The following is a 26,346-nucleotide window of genomic DNA, read 5'->3' as shown; positions in this document are numbered from 1 at the left end:
ACTATATCATCCCTCTGCCTTCTCCCTTTTTCCCCCTCCTGCTGGAAGCAAATGATTTATAAAATGCCTTCACATTCTTGAGTGAGTTCACACTATCACCTCCAGGCACTGAACTGAGGAGTCTTAGGAGTGGATGGGAAACACAGATCTGATAGCTGGTATTTTTATCTGAAAGGGAAAAAAAAAAAAAAAAAAAAAAAAAAAAAAAAAAAAAAAAAGGCAAAAAAGGGCTGATTAAATTTAAAGGAGAAAAGTTTCCTGCTGTGCCCCAGAGTAAATCTGCAGTCAGTGAAGCACTTTCTAGTAAACAAGAGATGTGCGTGGTTAAAGTGGGGTTTTATTATTACCCACTGCCATTGTTTTCCATTTTCATGAGATTCAATTAATGCAATCATTTTAGAGTGTCTCTAATCATTACCTCCCTCCCTCACTTGCACTTGAAGCAAGAGGATCTGCTGCAAGCCACACTCTGGTGTGAGGAGCAGCACCTCTCTCTGTCCCTGCCAAGGGGAGGCACAGGGAGGTGATAGGGCTGCTCCAGGGCATCCAAATATTTCTCTTCTCTCTGTCTGGCCTTTGCAGGACACGTGGCCAGCACCCCTGGCTTGGTGTGGCCTCTCATGGGGCCACCGTGGCACCCCAGCAGTCCAAGCCAACACCAGACCATGCTGGGCCAAACATTTTACTTTTTTTTTCTTCTCCCAGGGTCATAAGGGAGGGATACTGCTGGTGTAGCTGTACCTCTCTCACTCACAGAGAGCCCAGACCCCTGTCCCTGTTATTTTTCGGCTTTAGTTCTTTACTTTTAAGATTTTTTCTGTAACAGAAGGCTCTTTGACAGCTGCATCCCCATCTGAAAACCTGCTGGTGTTTGGGGGGGTGTCCCCACCTGACCAGCTTTGCACTGCAGACCTCCTGCAATTTTCCCACATGTTAGACCTCAGAAGTCCTGATTTTCAAAATCAGGGAATTCACATTCAGGAAGTTTCCAGCAGCAGAATGCAGAGAGCTGGCCCTGTCCCCCACGCCATACAGAGGGGAGCCAATTTTACTGTACAGCAGAGCATGCCAGAGCTGGAAATGCAGGAGGGAGAGGTGAGGAGCAGGAGAGGGTGGACAGCAGCTTGACAGACTGAGGTGGATGCATTTTTGAGGCAGGACAGGATCTCCACAGATTTTTTTGTGGGGGAAGACATAGAGCAGTGGGTAGTGACCCACAGCTCCATTTAAATCAATAATAAAGTGAGCTGGAAAGGATGTGACAACCCCAGCAAACAGCTCAGTGTTAGTGAATCCAGATTTCTGTCTGCCATGGCCATGAAGGATGGATTTGCAGTAGGGCTGGGGGCTGTCCACTGTTAAGAGCAGAGGGAAGTAAAGATCATCCTGTGTACAATATAAATGTAAGTTGTTATTACTACTATTGCTATGTCAGACATAAACTGTTCCCACGAGAACAGAGGTGCAGCATCATTGAAAAAGAATGTCTTACTGTGAAATGGGCAGCAGAAACACTGTGGCATTATCTGCCAGGCAGTGAATTTACCTTGGTGACAGATCATTATTCCCTCCTGCAAACGAACCAGATGAAGGGCAGGAGCACAAGGATAACTCAGCAGCACTTGTATTTTACAGGCTTCTGAATTGAAAAAAAAAACAACAAACAAACAAAAAGTAGCCAGATAAAACTGTAAGGATGGAGAAAGTCAAGAGATGTTGCCTGGGGCAATAAATGGAGAAGAAAGCAAATTTTTTTCAAGATGTGTGCTGACATGATACGTGGACTAAGACATGGATCTAACAGTAGGCATTAAAATGAGACACCAGTGGTGAACCTAAATCCTTCCTGTCCCTCTGTAATCTCTGGAGATACCAGGTCTTTTGAGAATTAATCTCTCCTGTTGAACTTCAGAAAGTTTTAAAACCAAGATGTTTCAAACAGTGTAGTTGCTCTGGACCTGAGATTTTGGTTCTGGAGGAAGTCACCCACCCCTCTCCTGCTCATCCTCACAAGCCAGAGCAGAGTTGGGACAGAGTTGCTCAAGAGCAAAGGTGGATCTAGCAGGGCATGTGGACTTGGCTGAATGATTTCTTCATCATTAGATGCAGGGAGTAGAAGAGTGGACTGTCTATCTACTGCCCACGTGTTCTTTTTCTCTTTCTGTTTTTCTTTTAAATTCTGCAGAATGGGAGTTTCTTAGATAAATTATCGTTTTTGATAAGTATTCATGTGCTCTGTGGAAGAATGTGTCTAGGGATGGGCACACTGAGAGAATTTCCTCCTCAGCTCTTCCAGTGAAGTTTTGTTCTAAACTGCCCAAATGAAGCCATTATTCAAAAGTAAAAATGTTCTGTTCCAGTTCTTGTTTTCATTCTTTCATGTGTCTGGGGACTAAACTTCTGTGAAAAAGAGCCCATTCTCACAGGATGCCTTGCCTAATTTTGCAGACAAGAGAGGTTCAGCTATTCCAATTACGATGAGATAAGAATCTGAAATGTTTGGGATCACATCCATCCTGAGTTGAACTCTAACTTTTCCAAAATCCATCCATCATTATTTTTCCCTTCATTTCTGCATTTCAGTAATGCAAGCAAAGGAGGAACAGAGAAGAAATGAATGTTTATGCATCATAAACCATAATAGATGGGTTTTCTTTTACCTGAGTTGCTTGAGTTTAATGTAGAGCTCTGCCAGTGGAATTCCTTTTCCTTTTTCATTTTTTCCTGCCAGCTTGAAAGTCAATCAGAGCACAAACTGACACAGGCCAGACTGCTAAGTGTGGCCCAAAATATGAACTCCTGGGCTCTGTGGTATTTTCAGTTTGTCTTAAATTCAGGAGGATAGGGCAATCCACCCCAGTGCCGTGTTTGTGCATCCCAGAGTGTTGCACTGTGCCACACGCTGGCTGCTGGGATGGGACAGGGGGTCTAGAAAAGCAAATCATGTACCACAGGGAGGGATTGCAAAGGCTTAGCTGTCCAGCCCAGCTTCCAGCAGCAGAATCACCCAAGTCCTCACTGGTACCCCAAATCATGTCTGAGTTGCTGCAGGCACCCTCCTGGGATGGGACATCCCTCCAATGTCATCCCAATTCCCTGAGCTCCTCCCCTGGAGCCACCCAATCTGCCACACAAGGGACAAGCACTTGAAATTGGTGAAAGATGAACATCAGGAGGGACAGATGTCCCTCTCTGCTTCTTCTGTTTGCTGAGTTCATGTTGAATCCCTCACAGTGAGTGAACTCCAGGGCCCCCTTTGGGCTACAGCTTGAGCAAATTACACGAGAAAAATAAACTTGGTCTGTATTCTGGCCTGACCTTGGCCTGAACCTGAGAAAGTGAATGTCCCTATCACACCAACATGTGTCTGTGAAAGTGCAGTAAACACACCCCAGGGTCACTGGCCCTCTCTGTCCTGCAGTCCCAGGCCAGGAGTCTGGAGTTTTGGGCTGTCCGCCCAAGTACTTGCTAATAAATGTCCATTCTTAGTCCATAAAGGAATGTAGACAGGGCATCCTGCCCTACCAAACACAAACTTAGAATGAAACAGAAAGAAAGTCTCAGTGCTGGTTTCCACATCCAGCAGTCTCTTCCCACTGGATTTCTGTTGCTGGTTTGGGACTTGGCTGGGGAGTTGCCCACTGACACTGGGTGTTCTCCACGCTGTCTGGAAGCCTGTGGGGCTTCCACCTCAGTGCCTGGGGCAGGCAGAGACCTGGCAGAGCCTGGGGTATGAGATGGGAGCCTGGGTCACCCCGGGACAGGGCTGTGCTGCTTCCAGGGCTCTGCAGTACTTTGCCCAGGCACCTTCACTCTCCCAGTGGAGCCAGTCAGAGGCAGATGATTGCATGAGATGACATGACATGGCATGGCATGACTGGTGACAAATCTCTTCCCTCACCAGCCACAAGAATAACTAACCTGTAAATTTAATTAAAATAACTAACATGTAACCAGGAGACATCAGCCTATTTGGGACTAAAAGCTATCAGAGTTGTGTGCAAAGAATAGAGGTGTAAGAGACTCCTGGAGGGAAAACTCCCAAAAATTCAATTTAAAGGACAGCAGGTAAATACACAATATGCATGGAGTTTACTGTGAATTACAGATTGCTCACCATTGGTGTCAGCTGAGAAGTGTAAGAAGTAGCTCTGAAGGGAGAGGAAAGCCATGGGAAGAGGTGGAACTGGTGATCCTCAGGACTTGGCTTCCATGCCCAGCTTCCTTACTTTCCCATCACTTTTGTACAATCTAATCTTGAGCAGATACTTCCACAGCTTCCATTATCATGGTGTCTTGCCAGAGGTTTTTTTTTGCCATGGTGTGAAGAGAGGGGAGTGCCAGGAAGGGAGGATGAGAGGAGCCAGTGGATGGAGTCTCCAGGGTTTGTGTCCATATCACGGACAGATCACTGAGCTGCCCTCAGCTGACCCTGCCCCCACCAGCTTCTCCTGGGCTCTGGGCTTTCCCAGACAATCCTGCCATATTATCTGGATGCATGGATTATTCCTGTAACTATAAACTAACATGAACATTAAAACCCCTCCTGATATCTGATTTTACAGCCCCCTAATTCTGTGTTCACAGGACCTCAGGGTCCCTGGGTCCAGCCCTGAGAGTGTCTGAAGGGAAACCTTGGAGGGTGCACTTGTCTAACCACCAGCTGAGGGATGGAGGGTTTTATAGATCCTGAAATAATCACAGCATCGTTGAGTGCAGTTGTGTAATTTCTTGGCAAAATACTAATTAAAATGGTATTTACACACAATGCTTATTTAAACTCAAAACTTATTTAAAAGATACTTTCAGGGCGTCTGAATCACCCTGGTATTTCATTTCACCATCTAAAACTACTTCTGAAATACTATATTTTTTTATCTTGCTGTGTTATGGCAATTAGAAATCTCTGTGTTTACTAGGAACAGAGAGTCCAGCAGAGAGGAGTGTTTAATGTGATGAGCAGTGTTAGGAGCTCAAAGGAAAGTCACATCTCAAAGCTGTTCTGCTGCTCAGAATGACTGTTCGTGATGCTTGTTTCATGATAAACTTCCTCAGAACATGATGTTACTGGAAAAGAAATGATCCACTCTGAGAAACACGCAGGTGACACAGTTGAGTCAGCAGCTTGCAGCAGTGACACAGGCTTACGTTTATAAAAATCCCCTCTGAACTTTTGTCTACATCAGGGCCCTAAAATCTGTCCTGCTTCTTGTGCTCACTTGGTAGCTGTTCAAACTAGCAAAAAATCTTCCCAGCAGCCTGATGAAGAGGTAGATTCCCAACCTTAGAAGTCTCAATGGTCACAAAACTTTCCTTTTTTTTTGTAAGTAATTCGCTGTTTAAATGTTAGTGTCTCCTGTGACCACTGCTATCTCCAGGGAAATGATAAACATGGGCAAAGAACAGGCTGCTGTGGAAAAATCAGCAAATCCTACCTCCCATCCTGGAGGGTTTAATTATTGGAGTTGCAAGCGTTTCCCCGTGCACAAGCATCTCGGCATTCATAGGTGGAAAGTACCTCATGCTGTGTTTGAAATATCAACTGGATTTAAAAGAAGGCTTTGTGCTTCAGCATGGACCTTTCTTAGCCTCCTGCAGATGGTTCCTGTTGCTGAAAAGAGACATGACTTGTGAGATGGGGAGACCTCCGTGCCGATTTTCTGTGCTGCTCTAATCCCGCTTTACACCCATAAAAGACTTCAGTCCTTAAGCCTTTACCCTCTTTCTCCTAAATATTAAAATTATTTTCCTGAGCGTCATACCGTATTAAAGCAGAATGAAAATGGTTTTAACAATTGCTGGCATGGGGCTTCTGTACAGCATGTGTGTCACAAATCATGTCACTTTTCAGCAATAGGGCTGCTGCCAGCGGGAGGCTCAGAAATGCTCATGTTAATCAAAAATTTTAATTTCAAATCAAATTGACAGTTTACACATGGTGAGAAATGCTTCTCACCATGTGATATTTCAGTATGCTACACTGGGCAAAATGGGTGCACTTTCCTGTTAAGAATTTTGACTACAGTATCTGCAAATTTATGGGTTTCAGTGTATTGGGTATGGTAGTGGTTGATCTAAGGGAGCCCCTTGGAGAATAGGAGACAGAAGGGTTTTCATGCAGCCTGGCACTGGTGAGCTGCTGTTGGCACATGCTGCTGGAGAAATGACAGGTATTCAATAAACATCACTATGGTTAAGAGGAAGATTTAAAGGAGGGAGGGGCTGCAGTGCTATAAACAGGATTTGAAACAAATGTGCTTATTTCAGCCCGTGATTAGTCTGAATACCTAAGTATTCCACACCAGTTTTTAAATATCCTTACATTTATTTTCACACTGATGTTCTTCACACAGCATGAACAATAATATTTATGGCATTAATGCTGTAGCTAAATTGTAATTTGGAGCAGTGTAAGCCCAAGTAGACTGTGCGTGTTCCAAGGCACGCTCCGGACACAGCCCTGCCATCAGCTCCTTCCTCCTGCCAGCTCCTTCCTGGAAACCAGTGGGCAGATTCAGGAGGCAAAATAGCAGCTGGTGCTTGGTGAGGACTGAGAGGAGCAAGGGCTGGTGATGGACAGAGGAGCAAGGGCAGGGGATGGAGCGAGTTGGACAAACGCTTTCAGGCTGCACCAGAAATAAGGTGCTGACATCAAAAAATGACCAGTGGAGAGAACTGTGATCCTTTATAGTCTTTAGGAGGTTTCCCATCTTTAATACAACACCAAGCTTGTGATTGGGATGTTATTTTACAGAGAGATGGAGATGGAGATGGAGATGGAGATGGAGATGGAGATGGAGATGGAGATGGAGATGGAGATGGAGATGGAGATGGAGATGGAGATGGAGATGGAGATGGAGATGGAGATGGAGATGGAGATGGAGATGGGCAGGGATGGCAGGATCCCCTTCTGGGTCTTCCCCTCCAGTGCCCATATTTGCCATGGGGTGGGTGGGTGCCCAGGGAGCACCACATGCTGCCAGCTTTCCCTGGAAGCTCCATTTGGGCACTGAGTCACTGGCAATATCACCACAGACCTTGGAGATCTCAGCTGTCACTGCTCTTGTAACCAGGATTGATATGAAAATATGAAGATAAATAACTCCTTCATATTATTATTTTCAGGGAGGCAGGCTTTTCTTTTTATTACTCTTTTTATTGTTGGATGCTATAAATATTCCAGAATTATTGTCCCAAGGTAGATTTCATCTCATTTACTTTGAAACGCTTTTGAGGAGCACATTATTTTATAAGCTGCCAAATGAGTATGACCATTTATAATGATTTTTTTTTCTTCTTTTCTTTAATACTTCATTTTTGGATGGAGGACCTGAAACAGAAATATGCTAATTTAAGACATCTGTTGTTTTTCAAGCTATAGGCCCCTATCGGTATTAACGCAGGTTTTTTTATCAAATTTGGTTTATGGTAGACAGGGAGATTCTAAATTTTTATCATTATATCAAAAAACTGTATTTAACTGATTTCCCACTCACATGAGTACTGAAATGATGTTAGGAGTAATCAGAAAATGAAAACCCACACCAGACATCTTAGGAATGGTTTCCATTACACAAGGTCTTTAATGTGAATTGAAATGCTTTCAATGTTTCAAGAAGACTTTTGTCTTCAAGAGAAAGGAACTACCCGTGTGCCACCACTTGGACAAAACCTGACATGATTGATTGCAATCTGTAATCGGTTCATTAACAGTCATAAGTTTCCATTAATTCCACTATCTCTGCACTTAAATATAAAATGAGTTTGAATCTGCTAAGAGCTGAGGCTGCAGTGGATCTGTGCAGGACCAGGCTGTTGGTGGCACACCTGGTGCCATGTTTGCTGTGGTCCACGTTCATTAATTTGCAGACTCTGAAGCTCAATATTACAAATATCCAAAGCATAATTAGGCATTTTTCTCATTAGGGATACTAAAGTGCCATGAGTAGGAAAGGTAACACACAGGGAGAGGTTGCACAAGTATTGGGAACATCCCTGCTCAGGTGGGTTCCTTAGGGAAGGGTGAGAGTCCTTCCTCCAAGCCACCCTTAGCAGACATTGATTCCCAGTGGCCACAAACCATATGGAAAAGGAGCTGAACTTGAGCTCTGGGTACCCAAAAAAAAAAAAAAAAAAAAAAGGCAGTATTAGGCAGACAATTTCACTGACTGCTGGATCCAGACTTTTTAGCTAAAACCCGAAAAGGCAAATCATTTACCAGTGGTTTTGCATATTGTGAAGGGTTAACAAAACTTTCATTATCACAGTCTATTAAGCCAGGACCAGGAAACAATTTCTAATCAACACTCAGATCTGGGCAGGGATTGTGCAGTCTTTTGTAGGAGGCCTCAGATCTGTGTTCTCTATTCTCACATGCTCACTTCCAGCTGTTGTCATTGAAATCCCACATAATCTCCCCGGGTCAAAGGGCAGTCATCCATGACTGCCGCTGTTAGGAGGTTATGCTGATTTCTGTTGTCAAATATTGGCCCTTTTCTCTTTCAATCACTCCCATTCTACTTTTTTTAACAAGAAAGATCCAGCCTAGAATTGTATTACATGACTTTAAAGTCTTAAAAGTGTTCCTCTATTGTACTGACACGACATGCCCTGGACGGTCTAATCCATCCTGCTATGGGCCACAGAGAAAGTTCTGGTGCTTCTTAAAACCTTAGCCAAAGGCAGGTAGCAAGTCTGGGAAAATAACAGCATCTCTGATGTGGTCCCACTGTTGTTTTCATAAGAAAATGTGCAGTTTGTCCAAGGTCAGCTATTGCTGTGGCATTAAAATTGTATTGGAAATAACGAGCCGAAATAGGAGTGGGAGCATTTGTCAGGGAATGAGAGAGGTTTCTGCATCACTTTTAATGTGTAATGTCTTGCTTAACTCTTCTATGAAATGTCCACAAATTAAAAATGTGGTCTGATTTACCATTAAATGTCTATCGTTTACAAATTTGAGGAATTTATTTTGTGCAAAGCAATTAAAATAAGGCCACTGTGGCAGCTCTGGTGATCAGTATGTGAGGGCTGCTGGTAAATGCAGATTTCATTGTTCCTACATGCAGTACCCCAGCCTGGTGTTGTCTGCCATCAGAATGGCACAGACATTCTCTTGGACAGAATATTGTGGCTGGCATAGATGGTCTCTTCCATCTCCATTTTTTTGTTTAGATTCAGAGTTAGTTTTTTTACACATACAGCTTAGCCCCATGGATTTTGCTTTGTATTTCCAGCAGGGATAGAGCTGAGCTATTCCTCAGCAGTGGCAAGGCTGCCTCAGCTGGGTCAGCCCAGCCTTGATAAACTCACCTTCCAATTAAGCAGAGTGTAAATGTTATGAAGGTCTTGAGTGAAGCACGCATGTTCAGTCCTTCCCTGTTTTGCTGGAAAATGCAGATTAGGAGCAGCTCCCTCACCCCATCCTCCTCAGCCAGAGCAGCCACGGAGCAGCTAATCTTTTGGGAGTCCTCAGGGTGAGCAGGGTTCCCTGTGATAACATCCCCTCTCTCCAGGCCTGCGTGTGCTGTGTGATACAGACATTAATTTCCTCATCCACATTATTGCTCGGCATTGTTTGTGAAACATGGGATTATCTAGATAGAGGATAAAACCAAAAGGAATCAAGTTGCACTTCGAGCAGAGAGGGCTTTTCTTTTAATCAGGCATTTGGTGAAGATAATAGGCTTGAGACCCTAATTGATTATTACTATTTTAAGGTTTTAAGATGGCTATGTATAGTGAGATGCTGAACATGAAAAAAGCTTTAGAAATGGGTTCAGCGCTAGTTTGGGGGAACTTGTGTAATTTCAAAACACTGGAAAAAAAAAAATCAAAGTCTCCCAAAAAGCTGTTCTCTGAAGCTTAATACATTGTCACTCAGATTGCAGTGGAAGAAAAATAACTGAATTAGGGCTTCTTCATCTTCAAAGTAGTAACTCTCTGCTGGTTTTATTTAAGCTTGGCTTTCAGGAAACCAGCTGTATCTCTGTTTAGAAAATACCTTGTATATTTATGGTGCAATCTAACTGTTTTATAGCAAAAATAATACTGTTGGATTATGCAAGGAAGCCTGCTAATTAAATAACAATAATACCTTGAGCACCTTGAAAACATCTTCAGATATTCAATTAAGGAACAATAACCCGATGAACTTTAACCTATAGACTATATTGAGTCTTTCTACATAAAAGTAATTGCATCAGTCATGATTTTCTCAAGCTACAACACAAGCTCTTGATTGGTAGCTCAACGTCTGAGACTTCTTTTTACTGCATTAATTGGGAAAGCAGACAATACTCTCCCTGTAAACTCCATTTTAGGACGAAGGTTAGTTGCCTTTGTACACGTTTACTCATTGAAATAGGAATGTTTGCTTAATAATTCAAAACAAATACCACTAGACAACAAGTCCTAATCCTGATTTCTCCTCTGCCAGTGTAAATTAGGAGAAAATGAGGTGAAACTCCATTTGATCAGTGTAGAAAGATTTGTTTAAAACTTCATTGAGAGACATCAGAATTAGGCTCCAGCAACTGAAGCCTTTTCTTCTGGCTTCTTTGCTGGGATCCAAAAGAAGAATATGTAAATAGCATTGGGAATTTTTTCCCCAATTAAAGCAGCCATCAAGTTATGGAAAGATGCTTTCCATGTGGTACCTGGTACAATAATGTTGTGCAGTTGTGCACAATGATTTATTAGTTACTATCCTGATCTTCTTGATTAAGTTCTTATTATCTTGTATATTTTCCCTTCCTTAGAGGAAAGATTATCATCTTTGTGGGCCAAAGCAGATCTTAGCTCATGAACTAAGTCCTACCTGTCCCTAGACTTGACTGAAGGAATGATTGAACCATTTATTTTAATTCCTGCTGAAGGTTGTCAGCCCATCTTTGTTTGGCAGGGCAGTGAGCACGTGCTGTAGTCAGGCATGTGATGGAAATGAAGCACAACAGCTTTGCTGAGTCAGCCTGCCCTGGCCAGCCACGTCTCTTAATTTTTACCCAAAATTTCATTGAATGAACTCTGCAAGGTTCATTTTCAGCACCTGCTTTGCTACCAAACTGTGGCTGTTGCACAGAGCTGCAGACATGACCTGTCACACACAGCAGTTTCAATGTCCCATCTCTTGGACATTGAGCAGAATTATCACAGTGCAGGTATTTCAGTAAAGTGCCCTATGAAAAGTAAATCTTGGGAGCTTTCAGGATATTTAATCATCTTTTCAGTGCAGGAGCTTGTTAGTGCTAACATCTGCATATGTAATTCCTTGAGTTTACCTATTTTTCTTCTCATTCAGAATTAAGTGGATCAGCCAGATTGATACCTTTTTTGCATTTTGACCACTGTTAATAATGTTAGCTTCACATCTTTTGTCAATGCTGCTGTTTCCCAGTAATTCTTCTGTTACACATCTAAATTCCGTGTACTATTCCCTTCATTTTCTTCTCTCACTGTTATCCCATCTCAGAAAAACCAAGAGTCTTAGGCCTGAATTTTGCAGTCTGAGCCAGCCAGGCAAACCTTTAAAAATTCCATGGGGTTCTATTGTAAATTCACAGACCAGCCATACCTCAAAATACATTCATGATTCAGCTCTAAGCTAAGGGCATGGCTTTTGTATCAAGGTATTCTTAATGATTGGCAGGACAAGCCCCCGATTTCCTAATGTTTATAAGTAAATATCAAATTGGAGAGTTGTGAAATTCACCTTTCATTTGTGAAATGTTTATTTTTGGTATTGAAGGATGAAAATCTAACCATGCTCGTTCCATGCTGTTTAATGATTACTATCACATGCACTCCCATAAGGAATGTTCCTGCAGGAGTAAGTGGACATTTCAATTGTACCCAAGATAGGAATACTGAAGTCAGCATGCCCAAGATAACTTATTCATCTTCTCTCATGCCCTGAGAGTTAGAATGTATTTAAAATGGCACTTTCATTTCTGGTTTCACCTGCATGTGACAAGTTAAAATAAATTGGTTTGCCTTGTCACAATATCACATTTTTACTGGATAATTACAAAAGGCTTTAGGCTTTCCCTTTTAAAAAATCAGCCAAATATTAGATTACTGGCTACGATTTGGGGTGGGTTTGGGGTTTTTTCTTCATTCCATATTTAAATTTCACCTTCACTCTCCGCGGACCTGCCTGGGAGACACGGGTGGGAGTGGACAGCAGTGTGGTGCTCTGCAGAAAGAAACAACACGTGGCAGATGTTGGTGGCATTGCTGGATGCACTTCTGGAAGTTGCTCAGATGCTGCCATGGTGAGCACAGTGTGAGGAGTCACACAGCATAGACTGGCTCCCCTCCGAAGGGCTCTGCGGAGCAGTAAGCGTGCTGGCCCCAGGCCAGCAAGGCACTTAAGCATATGCTTAATTTTAGGCACATGAGTGGTTTCAGTGAAGACCTAAGAGAATTATTTTTAATTCACAGATCATTTAATTCAATAGGCAGGTCTGCTGCAGCATATGAAAAGTAGATCTTCGTATTAAAAATACTCGGGAAATCGGCGATGAGCAAACGTTGTGTATGGGCAGCAACTGTTTCTGAAAAGCAGAATGAGGTAGTCATCACCTTTACTGTGGGAAAATACAAAGCAGATCAGGCAAAAGCACTGAACAGCTATCTGGGAGCTGTTTCTAAATTGAAAATAAGGAAAAATAAAAGCTTGTAAGAACGTTTTTTTTCCATTGGAAGTAGAGAAAAATTTATTCTCTTGCTGTAAATAAAAACCTTGTTTGCAGATTGAGGAATTTGTTTGTGTTGAATTTCAGCATCAATTTCAATATTTTATAGTGCATTTATCTACAGCTGGAGCATGACAGATTTGTGTATATTTATATGTTTGTGTACATAATACATATGTATACACACATACACAAGGATGCCCAAAGATATACATATACACAGTTTGAAAACTCATCATTATTGCTGGAGTATAAAAACATGCCTGATGCAGAAACTTGTCTCGAGTCTGTTAGCTTAGAGACTGTGTTCATCTGGCACCGTGGGCTCCTCACAGAAACAGGGAACTTCTTCTGTGTAGGAGCAGAATTCCAGGAGATCTTGGCTGGAGGTGAACAGAACCTCCCTCCAGATCTCTCCCAAGCCTTTCCCTGACACACTGCCTGACATGCCACCCTCTGTAGAGCTGCACAGAATTCTTTTTGCATCCCATTCCTCAGGTAGAAGTGGCAGTGGGATATTCTGGGTTTGTTTAAACAACCCCAAAAAAAAAAAACCAGGAGTACAAACGTGCAGCTGGCATTAGCCCTGTTGCCCTGGCCATTAGAGAAAGGTGCACAGGTATTCCCAGCATGAGCGTGGGGTGCAGGAGAATATATGGGATGCAGGGAAATAGCACTGAGCCTGACAAACAATTAGTGATGGAGCAGATGGTGCCCCTGCAAAACATTCAATAATAAATGTGTGCGTGCGCCGGGATCGGTGACTCTAAGTAGGACAACCTAAAAAGGTATGCCACTTATCCTGTGGGCAAGCAGGACTTTACAGTTCTTTTAATAATCCCTTTATCCTGCTGTTTCTCCTGTGACCCTGATTGCCAAAGCAGGAGGTCAGCCTGGCTCCCTCTCATTGCAGTCGGGCTCTGTCCCGCCTGGGCTGCAGCTCGGACTGCTCCTTTGTCACTGGGCATACCCGTGAAAATTAAATGAACATTTGGTGGTGGGCATGTTTGCAGAGAAGAAGGAAAATACTGTTATGTAAAGTGCCATCACATTTTGATACCCAGTGTAGAGGCATTCCTTGCACAAGGATGTGTCCACCCTGGTTCCTCTACAAAGTTATTATTTTTTTTCTTATGCAGACATTTATTTTTTTTCTTTGCAAAACCTAGTTTTAAATGTTAGAGTTGTTTTGTTTTTTTTTTTTTTTTTAGTTGAAAAGGCCTTAATTTAATTTTTTTTTAACCATCTGCTCTTTTAAGATCCTCCCCAGTGTAACCTCAGAAAAATGAAGAATACGTCTTTAAATCTTGTTTGGTTTGAATGAATGGGTAGATAATCCTGATCAGATGTTTCTTTAGAGAATAATGTTTAAAACGATTATGGAACTTAGCTGTCCTGTCTGTTTCCTAGGTACAGTATTTTCATTTCAGTTGTGAAGTCATTAGGGGTCATCCAAGGTAACCGTTTATTAAAATAGTCCTCTTTTGTTTCAGATTTCCTGTTGAGATGCTTTAACATGTAAAAATCTCCCTGCTGATGTGTCATGTTAGCTTTCCTAACCTCTAGATAGAAACCACAAAGCAGCCTACATAGCTGTATGACTGGTTACCCACCTACATAAACAATAATTACTGCTAAGTGGGAAATTAGATGTCACATTTTAAGTGTAAATGAAAGTAAAGTATTTGAGAATACTGTCATTAAATGCTTAAAGCTAATCGCAGTTCTCTCACTCTGTTTGTTTTGTAGGACATTTGGGCTTCCAGGACAGTTTTGTCACATCAGGTGTTTTCAGTGTGACTGAGCTAGTAAGAGTCTCACAAAGTAAGTATCATTTTGTGGCTCGTTTATGTGGTTTCTGCAATCCAACTTGTCTGTTTTGTTGTTTTGTTTTTTTTTTTTCTTTGATTCTTATTGTTCCCTTTCTCAATTCAGAAACAGCATCTTGAAAATTAGGACTCTCTTCTCCCTCTCTTCTTGCCAGTGGACAGCATTTATGTGCCACTTCTTTAAATGAGTGAAAATAAACCAGCAGAATTTTAAAGTGAGCTCATAAATTATTCTATTCTGCAAACTTGCATGTATAAGTTGATAAGCTCGTCTGGTTCCCAGCTGAAAATGGGCAGAGTGCAGCCAAATGCATACAGAAATCAGCTTCCATGGATCCCTTGGAGGATCCAAGGGTTGTATTGGAACCAGACCTCTGGAAATTACCTGATCTCTGCACATAAGCCTGGAAATTTTCTGATGCTGTTTTTCCACATTGTGTTCATCCATGCCCTGTGTACATGTCTGTGTGTGTGATTCTTGGGGCTGTCCCAGTGCAGGGCCAGGAGCTGGACTTTGATAATCTCTCTGGGTTCCTTCCAACTCAGGAATTCTCTGAATTTGGGGTTTGTACACCTGCAAGTCCCTGAAGTCATTAACAATGCTAACAACAGTGCCAACTTCAGCCCTGATACTCTCCCACATCCTGACTTCCCCAGGCCCACGTTTTCCATTTGCTGCATGGAATTCTGTCTTCTAGAAGGGTTTGGGTTTTGACCTTTAGAGAATGCTAATGCCCCCAGTGTGAGTGACACACTGCAGCATGATCATTACAGGCTTGTCAATACTCACTAACCACACTGAATTAAGAGCACCTGTCACCACCCTGTTCCATTGATCAAAGGTGCATTGATTGTATTTTGCAATGGCATAATCCAGATAGTCCAAGGGAAGAGTATGGACAGGGTTTTGCAGAGACACTGCTGCTAAGCCAGACCTGTAGGAATAAGTCCTTTAAGGATCTAAAAAATTCTTCTGTGAGGATGGGAAAGCCCTGGCACAGAAAAGCCAAGTGTCCAAGGCCAGGCTGGAGCAACCTGGAAGTGTTGTGGAAGATGTCCCTGCCTATGACAGGATAGAACTGAGTGATCTCTAGGGCTGCTTCCAACCCAAACCATCTTTTCTCCAGCTAGTGTGGAGCTGTGGGATAATATCACATCATCAATCACCACTGCTCCAGGTGAAACCCTCAGCTCTGTGCCCCTTTAAAATCTTAGTGTGCAACCAATCTCTTTAAATGATAAAAATGGTTCTCCTTCTAGATAGCAGAAATATTTGTGTGCTGGCTCTGGGCATGTCATTTTAGTCATTCTGGGGCTAGAATCTAACTGGCACAAATGTAGTAGAAAATCTGTGGGTTTGAGTCAGAGCACAGAGTTTCTCAGAGAATTTTCCTGGTTTATTTCCTCTTTTGGAAAGACACTAGCTAGTAAATTGGCTTTATATTCAAAAAAAGGATAGCACAAGGAAAAGCATGGCCAGTGGGAGACACATGAGAGCTATATGCCCTGGAGAGAAGCAGAAAGAAAGATGCTGATTTCTTCTGAGCTTCCTTCCCTGACAACTGGTGGGAATTTGGAGAGAAGGGCAAAGTTAAGAGGACTCATAAGTCAAGAGGAGCTGCTGAGTGCTCAGCACACCAGCTCACTTGCTGAAGTGCTTAGGCAGAGCTTTTGGCATCCAGCTGGGCTGTGCAGGGAGCAGAGCCTGGCTGGTACCTGCAGCCAGAGTGGGCAAGCCCAGGCTGTCACCAGGGTCTGAGATTTCATTTCAGTGTGACAGCTTTTCAGTGTGAGGCTTTTGAAGCCCAAAGGGTTCACCCTCCCCCTCTGCAAGGCATCCCAGTTCCCCACAGCCTTATCTTGGCTGGAGGAGCCCTGCACAGCCTCTGCACTCTGTCAGCCCTGCTCCATGTGTGCACTTTTCCTAGGAAAGTGCCCCACTCCTGGCTGGAGCCTTCCCAGCCTCCCCCAGAGCTTGGCACTCACCTCCTCAGCATCGTGTTTCAAGCTTATTAATTTTCCCTGATATTTTATTGTAACTCAACTGAAACACTGGGTATCAGAAATCCTAGCACTCAGCATGTTTTGCAAATTATGAGCTGTGTCTGAGATGTTCCCTCTGCTTGCAGTTGACGTGCACCACCTTCAAGAATGGGGCACCTGCATGCAGGAAGAGCATGGACTTTATTAGAAATGAGAAAGAAGGTGTTGGTGGGAAAAATACAAAGATTCAGCTTTTATCTGTTCCAGACACGGGGGTTTGCACTATTTTTCATGGGCTCTTTAATAATCCTGGGAGGTCAAGACCTCAGTTTTATATCCTGTCTGCAAGCCAGCACCTCTACCAAAAATAGTGTCCCCAAAGCATATCGGGATATCACTTCAGAACTGACTCAGAGGGAAGGGTGCCAGCAACTGATTTAGCTACACTGCTTTTGATAGCACCCTGGATTTTCCTTGGAGATGCCCCAGACATGTACTGACCAGCCTTAACCTTGTTTACTTTATGAGGTCTGAGAAGCCCACAGCCTGACATGCCCTGGCTACCCAGCAGGATATGTTTAGTGTCAAGTCTAGCAGCACATTCCCAGAAAACTCAGTATTAATTCACATGCTCATATTCAAAGAATTATTTAACATAACAGAGCAACAAGGTAATTGCTGCATATTTGCCTAAATTGGTAGGCAAGGTCTTTTAAAGTTAATATAACCCTCTCAGGGTTGTCTGCATGTTCCTGTGTTCTGATTTGAGACCAGTCCTCTTTCCAAAAAGGTCAACTTTGTGTATGCCCACTGTTCTTTCTCTTGCTGTGCTTGCTTTTGGTAATATAATGATAGAAATAAGTGATTTCCCCCAATTTTAGCTGCCCTGAGGCAGCTGCTATCTAAAATTAATCTTCCAAAATATTATGGGTAGCAATTAAGTGCCAGGTTTATTTAGTAAAGTTCCCAGAGGTCCACATGACAAGGAGTCTCAAGCAAGAGGCAGTTGTCTCCGTCATGCAAATTTGGGGAATGAATTAATCAAGTGAAAGGTCAGCTGTTTCTGTTATCTATCTTGCCTATCAGTGCTGATCATCACACTTTCTGTGAGCTATTGAACAAGTCTAGACTGTGTTGGTAACAGAAACTTGCTTCCTTCAGTCCTATAGATGCAGATTTTCTTTCGAAATGCTGCCCAGCTGCTGAGCCTTGCAGAGCCTAGTAAAACAGAGAAAAGAGATCATAGATGTGCATCTGAAAAAACAAAGACTCCTCTCCAGCCTGTCTGATGTGGGTGTTGCAGCTCATGCTGTCAGTTCTCCTCCATTATTAGCAGGCAGAGGGTGTGAGCTCCTCTCTGAGTGTTGTCTGTCACCCCAGATACTGGGGAGACCCTTCCAGATAACAGAGGCTTCATTCTTCCCTCTCTGGAGAGGTCTGTGCTGACAACAAAAGGCTCAGAGGCAGAAGTGTTGGGGATGGAGGGGTCTGGGAAATGACAGCCAGCTGTTGGCCAAGTGAAACCTCCTCCTTTTCTCCCCTTGTTGGGAAAATATTCCTCTGGCTGTGGGCAGCTGTCTCAGGGCACTGGAGGAGACTCTCTGCAGAAGGTGCCAAGTGTCCCCTTCCCTTGGCAAGGGCTGGGAGGTCATGGCAGGGGGAAAGGCACATTCCCCCCTTGGCTTTGAGTGTGCGCTTGAGCAGGGAGAGCTGCTGGGAAGATCTCCTCCCTTGGAGGTCACTCAAGCAGCCAGATAAACTGCACTGCCCAGGATGTGAAGAAAGATTTAGGATTTATGAACGTTTGGCTAGAGCCAAATCAAACATATTTGTTTGGTGGTGTGTTATTTGTCAAAATGACATCATTCCTCGTGCTGATAAACAAGGGAATTCTGGCTGCACCCTGGCCTGAAAATGCCACACGTTGGGTTCAACGTGTGCTGTGTGCAGCAAGGAGCAGTGGGGGGGACTTGTAATCCTTCTGATGAGCCTGTGGCATCACAAGAACACCAACTTGCCCACTGCTTCTGTGCACACACAGAAATGGTGCAGCTGGTTATCCCTGCAACACTCAGACTAACTCCACGGGCGTGGGCAGGACGTTTTGGGAAGCTCAGGATGCTGACACACTGATGCAGCAGGTGCCAGGCTGGGGATGGAGATTTGGGGATGCAGACAGGGGCTGAAGTGTCCTTGCCATGAGGACAAGGCTGGGATGCAGAGGCACTGCCAGCACTCCAGGCATGGAGGAAATGCAGCCTCCTTGTCCAGCTTTTCCCACAGGGAAGGTGAATCCCAGCACATCCTGGGTGCCCTGGCTCTTGTGCAGGGGCTGGGCTGGGCAGTGGATGCCTTTTGGTAGCCCAGGAGAGGAGGAGAGGCTGTTGAGCTCCTCACAGAGCACGTGTGTGCAGCCAGGGTGTGATAAACCTGCTCTCTCTGAGCTGCAGCCTGTGTGTTTTCTGCTATACTAAGCACTACAGCAGTGAAGGCAGTTAAAGTCAGCAGCACGAAAATGAACATTTAAAAAGATACTCTATATTCCTTAGCAAAGCACTGCTATCCAAAACTCTCTGTGTGGGCCTGGGTATGAGAGGGAGGAAAAAAAAAAAAAAGATTATAATAAAAAATAGACTGCAGGCATAGAGTGAACAGTCGCCGTGACCTTGCCTTTTGTATGCCATTACACAATTCAATGGCAGTCCACTCAAACCTTGCTCTCGATCAATATCCTATTAAAGCAGCACAAAAAGTCTCTATAAACTTAGTGGTTAGCTATGTTTATAAATGGAACTCAGCATAATTAGATGGTCAATAGCAGGCTGTACTTGTAATTTTAAAATGAACATCACACATTTCATATCTGTTGTATTCGGCGAAAGCTCTTTGAATCTAATGATACAGTGTGGGGCAAACAAAGGCCTTGCAAAAAAATAAAAAAACCACCCAGCTCCCCTTTCCTCCCAGCAGCACCAGCACAGTGTGTTTCCCTTTGTTTATGGAGTCACAACACAGGAAAAAGTTTATTAGTCAAATGTCATTTTCTCCCATTTAACCTTAAGCACATTATCACTTCACTGCAGTGTTACACGTGTAATGATCTTAGTCACATCCCAGCCCCTCTGAAAAAATAAATACATACAAATGGGGGAAAAGAGAGAGGCTAGATATTAATGTGGGTTAAAGAAAGTGCCATATTCCAAGGGAGACAAATGCCAGCCTAGCTGGTTTTACTTAGTGGGTTTCCTGTTCTGTAATTCAGTAATTTTTTTCAAAATAAATATTGCAATTGGGTTAAGTCAGAAGGCTTTTTCTTAATTTCTCCATTATTTTTCTTGACATTTTGGGTGAGGAGCTGAGCTGGAGGAGCAGACTGGGAGCAGAGTGATGCTGCCCTGCATCTCAGGAGTAGAAAGGTGTTAGGCAGAGGCACCAACGTTCCTCCTCCTCCTCTGTTTGGGCAAACCAGCTCCTCCTGCCCCTCCAAGTGTGTCCCAGCTGCACAGGGAATTTTTGTGATGCCAGCAGCTGAAATGGGAGCTGCAGGGTGGGTTTGGGGCAAGAGGAATCCTTCCCTCTCAGCTCCTTCAGCTCATAGCCCTGGGTCAGGTGAAATTCTTGCTTTGACTCACAGTTGCATTTTCTGACATCCTTTCCCACTTGAGGGATGTTCCTGAGCTGTCAGGAGGTCACTTTGCTGCAGAGCATTTCTTCCAGGGGTAATGGTGTGTTCTAGGTGTCACTGCCTGGAGTTTGTGAGGCTGCAGCTCCCACCACACTGCTCCATGTGGGGCTGGAGCATCTTCCAGGAACAGGGGCAGGGAGGGTGTGTGGTGGATTGTCATGTGCTGCAATGAGCAGGTTTGGTTTAGACTGGTTTTTAGTTTTTTAGTTCAGATTAGAGTTTTGCCACAGTTTGCACTACTTTGATGCCTTTGCATGCTCTGCAGAGATGCTGCCTTTTCTGGGAGTCACAGAATGGTTTAGGTTGGGGTTGGAAGGGACCTTAAAGCTCATCTCATTCCAGCAGGGACACCTTCCACTATCCCAGTTTGCTCCAACCTGTCCTTGGGCACTTCCAGGGATGGGGCAGCCACAGCTCCAGCACCTTGTGATTTACAGCAGTAAATGCAATAACTCCAAGCAAAGGTATAGACAGGCTTTGGTGGAGGACAGGCACTGTGAGAAAGGCAGGAGAAGGGATTTTGGAACAGCTCAGCCCTGTGCAACCTTTGCCACAGCAATTCTGGGGCCAGAGACCTTGAGCTGGTGGTGGCTCCTGTGCAAGGACTGCCACAGGGTTCAGACACTGTCCCCCACAGCCCAGCCAGGCACTTTAACCTCTGCTGGTGTCTATTAAAGGTGGGTTCTGTTCTTTAACCCTCTGGTTTAACTGGCATGGTGACCAGCACAGCATCCTTTGTGTTTGCTACCCAGGCAGCAGCCCCTGTGGGTTCAGCCCTTTCTGCTTTGCAGTGAGTTTACACAGAATCAGCAATACTTTGTTCCTACCCTACCCCTGCTCTGGACACAAATTCACTTCTTCTATAGAGACAACTCAAGAAATATCCAGGATTTGGGGAAAGGGCAATAAACACTGCAGGGGGAAAGAAAAAAGAAAGAAAGGAAGTGTTACCCACATACCAGTTTTTCTTCCTTATCTCTTAGGAATAAAACTGTTTCATAAATCTGACATTGTCCAGGAAATTCATTGTGCCTCAGAAAGAAACAGTGCTTTAATTTAGTGCTTGCCTTTTTTATGTTCCTGTTTGGAAAACTGTGTGCTTAACCTGTAAGCTGGGCCTTGGGAGGCAGAGAGTGCAGAGGAATTGCTCAGGAAAGGGTTTGCAGAGCACAAATCTGTTTGGCAAGGAAGTTGCTGAAAACTGTGGAGTAGATGCTGCAGAGAGTACCTTTATGATTGATTTCCATTCAAGTCAGACTGACTGCAGTGTGGTCATTTTTCTAACCCATAACTGCACACACTGCAGCAGTCTGCTATCTGCAGGGTGTCTGAATTATAGCAGTCCATGTCCCTGTTACCTTTTACACAAATTACTTACACTGGTTTCTTTTTCCATGCAAATTCATCAGTTTTACAGCCTCTTGTAGCTGCTGTCAGGAAACTGTTGCAGAAAGCACAAATTGATAAAACGAGTTAATTTTACTGTGCTTAATTTTTCTTTCCCTCTGTTAACACACCCTCTCATATACCCAGTGTGCAGGAAGCATATGATAGTTAAGAGAAGATAACAAAGGATTTGAGTGTTCTTGTCATAAATTACTTCCCAACTTAATTCCTTTTAATGATCATTCCAGATTTTCTCCAGTTTTAATGGCTTTGTGCATTTTCCATCCCCGGCTTTTCGAAGTCCGTGGATTTCCAGGCTGTTCCCTTTCTGTCTCAATGACGTTCTTAAAAGATCCTTGCCAAACAACAACTAATTGTCTTGTGGGGATGATGAGGCAGCTGCAAAGCTACATTATTCCTCTGTCAAATCTGACATTGTGAGCTCCTTAAGACTTGGGGTGAAATACTGGCCCCGTTACAGTCAGTGGCAGCACTCCCAGCCCAGACATGTTAGCTGGGTGATAGGAGCTATCCTGTCTTCATTTCCTCACTCCTTCCCAGTTGGACTGAAAGATTTTTTCATGTTTGAAAATGGGCCAGGTTCTCAGACCAAAGATTAAACTTGGCTCAGCATCCCTGTGTGGCACTGAGACTGCTTTGCCTTTGTGGCTGTGAATCAGGGCTCTCAGACAATACAGCCCAGGCCAAGCTGGTGCATTGCATTGTGCAGGACGTCCTTTTTCAGATGGCTCTGAAATGTGAGAGAAAATCATGATCTGTAATTGTCAGCCCCTGAAGTTGTATTGTCCTGTAAATAGCACTGGAACAGGCACAGTGGACATGGTACCATTTGCTGTATTAGTGGCATTTCAGCACAAAATCCATTCTCTGCTGACTTCGACGTTAAGCTGCTCTGCTCCTTGTCTGCTCCCAGAAGAATACAGCACATGGAGTTCATGTGCCTGCAGATTTCAGGGTGTGTAGGAATCAGTGATGTTTAATGTGAAATCAAAGATACAGGGCAGGGAAATTGCAGGGATTCATATCCCTTGCAATAAAAATTTCAGTACTGGATAAGGTGATGAGTTGAAGAGAGGAAGCTCACTGCTGGATAAAACTTTTGGGCAGTCATATGTCTCTAGCTCTGATTTAGCTGGAGGAGAGGCCAGAGGAAAGCTCAGATGCTCTTAGGCAGAATAGAACTCAAGTTTCTCATCTGCTTTTTTAACCTCTGTGCTTGTGGCTGTACATCACATGTACCCCAGAGGTTCTGAGGTGTGCATTTCCCTGCCTGTGCTGCTTATAGATCTTGCCAAGCACTCTACAGGGATGATGCAGCCTATCTGTAACCATGCCAATAGAGACAACGTGGTCCTAAAAGCAACAAGTTTCATTAAGTGCTAGAATGACATTAATAGAAAAGCAGTGCTTAGAGGAAGTCATAATTGTTTAATTTTAAGAAATAATAATCATATCTTTGGAGGAATGTAAGAGAGATTCTACATCATAGGACATTGTATTCTTGATAACATTTCCATCTTCTTGATTGCAATGCCAGGTACCATTAGCATTTACTAATTTCCACATCCCACCTGTTCCCATTGTGAAACTAAACACACTCATGAGGAAGAAGCAAGTGATTTTGAAGTGCAATTCATGCCATATTCACATGACTTACTGACTGCAATCTCTTTTGTTTCCCCAGCACCGATAGCTGCAGGAACAGGCCCTAATTTCTCCCTCTCAGATTTGGAAAGTTCTTCATACTACAGCATGAGCCCAGGAGCAATGAGGAGGTCTTTACCTAGCACATCCTCTACCAGGTAATTTAATCTCTGCCTACTACCAGGTTCCTTGGAAACCCAAGCCAGCATCATTACTCATCTGGGAAAGTAACCATTAAATTCTCTGACAAGCTGTTTGGGGGCCTCACAATGTGGAGCTGTTTCAGATTCACAGAGCTGAATGTTCAGCTGTAAAGTTGTTTTTGTGTGTACAAGTCCCTATGTCAAACTGCTGCATGGACTTGTGTAGCTCCTGGTTGTATCTGGGGGTATCAGGAGAAGTTCCACTGGAATTGTTGAGTTCCAGTGTGTGGCAGAAGACAACTTGGAGCATAATAAGATGCAACGAAAGTATTAAGATAGACTTGCATGTATTCTTTATTGTAAAAGGTGTTACCTGTAAGACTAAGACTGTTTTAGGATCTTGGTCTATAAAGCATTTAGTTTTCATAAAGCTTTTAGAAGTTTGTGACTCAGCCTTTGGAAAACTGAATTGCTAATGCAGATGACTGCTCCATCTGATTTTTATTTCGGCTTAGATGCCAACTATCAAACAAGGATATTTTTTATTTTTTACCTTTCACTTTAATCATCCATGAGATTAGATTTATAAACAAGCTCAGTCACTCGAGTAGTCTTGAACACTATTAAGGAACCAGATTGATCTCTTTTCCCCCACAGCTAAAATAGATCACTTATTTCAAAGACATGACAAGAAAGTCTAACTCCAGCCCTACGCTCTTTTACATTTTTATCTCAGCCTGCAGTGCCACCAGCTTTGCAGTGAGCAAGTGCACGTGTGAAAAATCTCTATAGTTTGAACATAGCTGTTGTTTTTGTTTTAAAAATAATAATCTTTAACGAGAGGCTCAGCAGTAACTTCTTACAGTTTGCACTGATTGGAAGAACATTCTGTCTTGCACGTTATGAAACTCGGTGACTACAATTCCCATTACACATCAATTAAAAACTTTGTGCTGTTTCTTGCTTGCCTGTAAACTGTGTAGCCTACAGCACTCATCATTAGCACCATTCTCAGGTAGAATTTACCAGTGACTCCAGAAGCAAAAGTGAGGTTATTAATGTTACTTAAGAGCTCAGTTGTTGCTCTTCTATTCTTCTGCAAATAGCTACCACTGATAAGGAGCTAATTATAAACAGCATGGGTAGTTAATAACTTGGTAATATGTTTGTTTTCCTCTCATTAGGCTGTTCCCAGTCAGAAAAAAAAAAAAATTCTTTAAATACACAGACTCAGCAGAATTATCAGGCGGTAATTATATTGTATGCACACAATTTCCCCTATTGACACATAACAATTCTCTAAATTAAGGCATGGCCAAACCTGCATTCCACACATGCCATAAGACTTATTCTTCCTGTTTCTCACCAACTGGTTTTGCACACCCGCCAGCTCCTACCTGTGCAGAGCTTTGGGTGGGGAGGCTGCAGGCTCTAAACCAATAGTGCAAGATTTTATGTCTGTTAAATGTGTTCCCCCTACACAGAGGAGCCTGTTCTTGAATGCCTTAAGTCTTAATAGAATACAGATTTGGGGGGAATAAAAAAAACAAAAGTTAGCTGGCCCAGCCTTGGAAAAGTACTTAGAGGAGAAATTCTCAGTAAGGTCCCCATGCAGTCTGTCCAACTCATTATGGAAAGCAGAGCCAAGCTGAGTGTCTTTGGCTCTGGGATCCTCTCCCTGCAGAGCTGCTGGAGCCAGTGGCCACCAGAGACCACTCAAAGGGCTCTTCTGTGTCCTGGGCCTCTGGTGAGGGAGGTGTGATGCATCACAGGGGGATTCTTTAATGCTGACACTGGCCAGAGATACCCATTGGGGGCTTTCTATGTTTGCTGGCACAGCTGCAGAGTCAAATGGTTCTTATTGCAAGATAACGTGAACATTTGAACCAAGAATGGATTCTTCCATCATTCACTTGCCTGTGTTTCTTCTTATGGGACTGAAGTCTGAGCTAATTGAAAAGATTGAAAATAAAAGTTTGAAATGATAAACAACTTGCCTTCACAATTAGCAGCGAAAAAAATCTGGCGGTGAAAATAAGTCTCATGTGTCATCACCATATTCATTCAAACTGCAAGAACCACACAATGCAAGTGAAATTCTTGCATTCTTATTGACCTCTGCGTGCCTTGAAAAATGCCCTACTTCTGAATCTGTGAAAGCCTAAATGTCAAACTAACTTCAGGTCAAACTGGTGCGTGTTTAGGGGTTTGGTCTGTGAAATGTTTTGTATCTCACAAAGGGCCCTAAATCTCTTCTACCTTGAGTTATTCTCAAGCATGTCCCAACAGCAGTGCCTTGGTTCCTCTTCCATGCCTTCATTTTGTTGTTTTTTTTTTTTTTTTGCATTCTCAGCTCCACAAAACGTCTCAAGTCTGTGGAGGATGAGATGGACAGCCCTGGTGAGGAGCCGTTCTACACAAGCCAAGGGCGCTCTCCAGGCAGTGGCAGCCAGTCCAGTGGATGGCATGAAGTGGAGCCAGGTAAGCCTTGGCTCCCAGAGCCCCAGAACATCATCTGCACTTGATCTGTTTGGTTATCAGAACTGCTGTCTTAGAGAGGTGACCAGTTCTAGACGTCTCGTCACTTCTGAGATGAGAAACATGGCAGGGGTTTTATTGCTCCTGCAGCTGTGAATGTTTCTCTAGTGTGTCACTTCTGTGTTTTGGCCAAATATCTGAAGTATTTAAATAATGCAGCAGAAGATAGGCGGTCTTTTTCTGTCAAATTGTCCAGATTCAGCTCTGGGATAGCTTTTTCTAGCAAAAAGCAGTACCTGTCTGGGCTGTGCTCCATCAGTTATGGTGCTTAAATAAATATCCTTAAACTTATATAAGGCAGAAGGACTTTTCAAGCATTATACAACACTTGAGATCACTTAGTAATGACTTTTAAGAGACTTACAGAAGGAGTTGTTTTATTAATCTGTAATGCTGTGAAGTGTGATTGGAGGCTTCATATC

The 26,346-nt window shown here is 43.4% G+C and overlaps 1 protein-coding gene across 11 annotated transcripts in view; it reads left to right on the top strand.

The window, feature by feature from the left end:
* NFIA (nuclear factor I A) overlaps positions 1-26,346 on the top strand; it is a gene marked incomplete at its 3' end in the record, with an annotated part of 247,376 nt that overhangs the window by 143,776 nt on the left and 77,254 nt on the right. For all 11 annotated transcript variants that reach the window (XM_079313985.1, XM_079313986.1, XM_079313984.1 and 8 more), the window contains 3 exons: positions 14,445-14,519; positions 23,284-23,401; positions 25,740-25,867. In XM_079313985.1, coding sequence (XP_079170111.1) covers positions 14,445-14,519; positions 23,284-23,401; positions 25,740-25,867 — 321 coding nt within the window. The remainder of the gene's footprint in view (positions 1-14,444; positions 14,520-23,283; positions 23,402-25,739; positions 25,868-26,346) is intronic.

Source organism: Erithacus rubecula, assembly GCF_903797595.1.
Source record: "Erithacus rubecula genome assembly, chromosome: 10".
Lineage (NCBI taxonomy): Eukaryota > Metazoa > Chordata > Aves > Passeriformes > Muscicapidae > Erithacus > Erithacus rubecula.
Note: the sequence above shows the minus strand (reverse complement) of the source record. Positions and strands in the feature narration are given on the sequence as shown.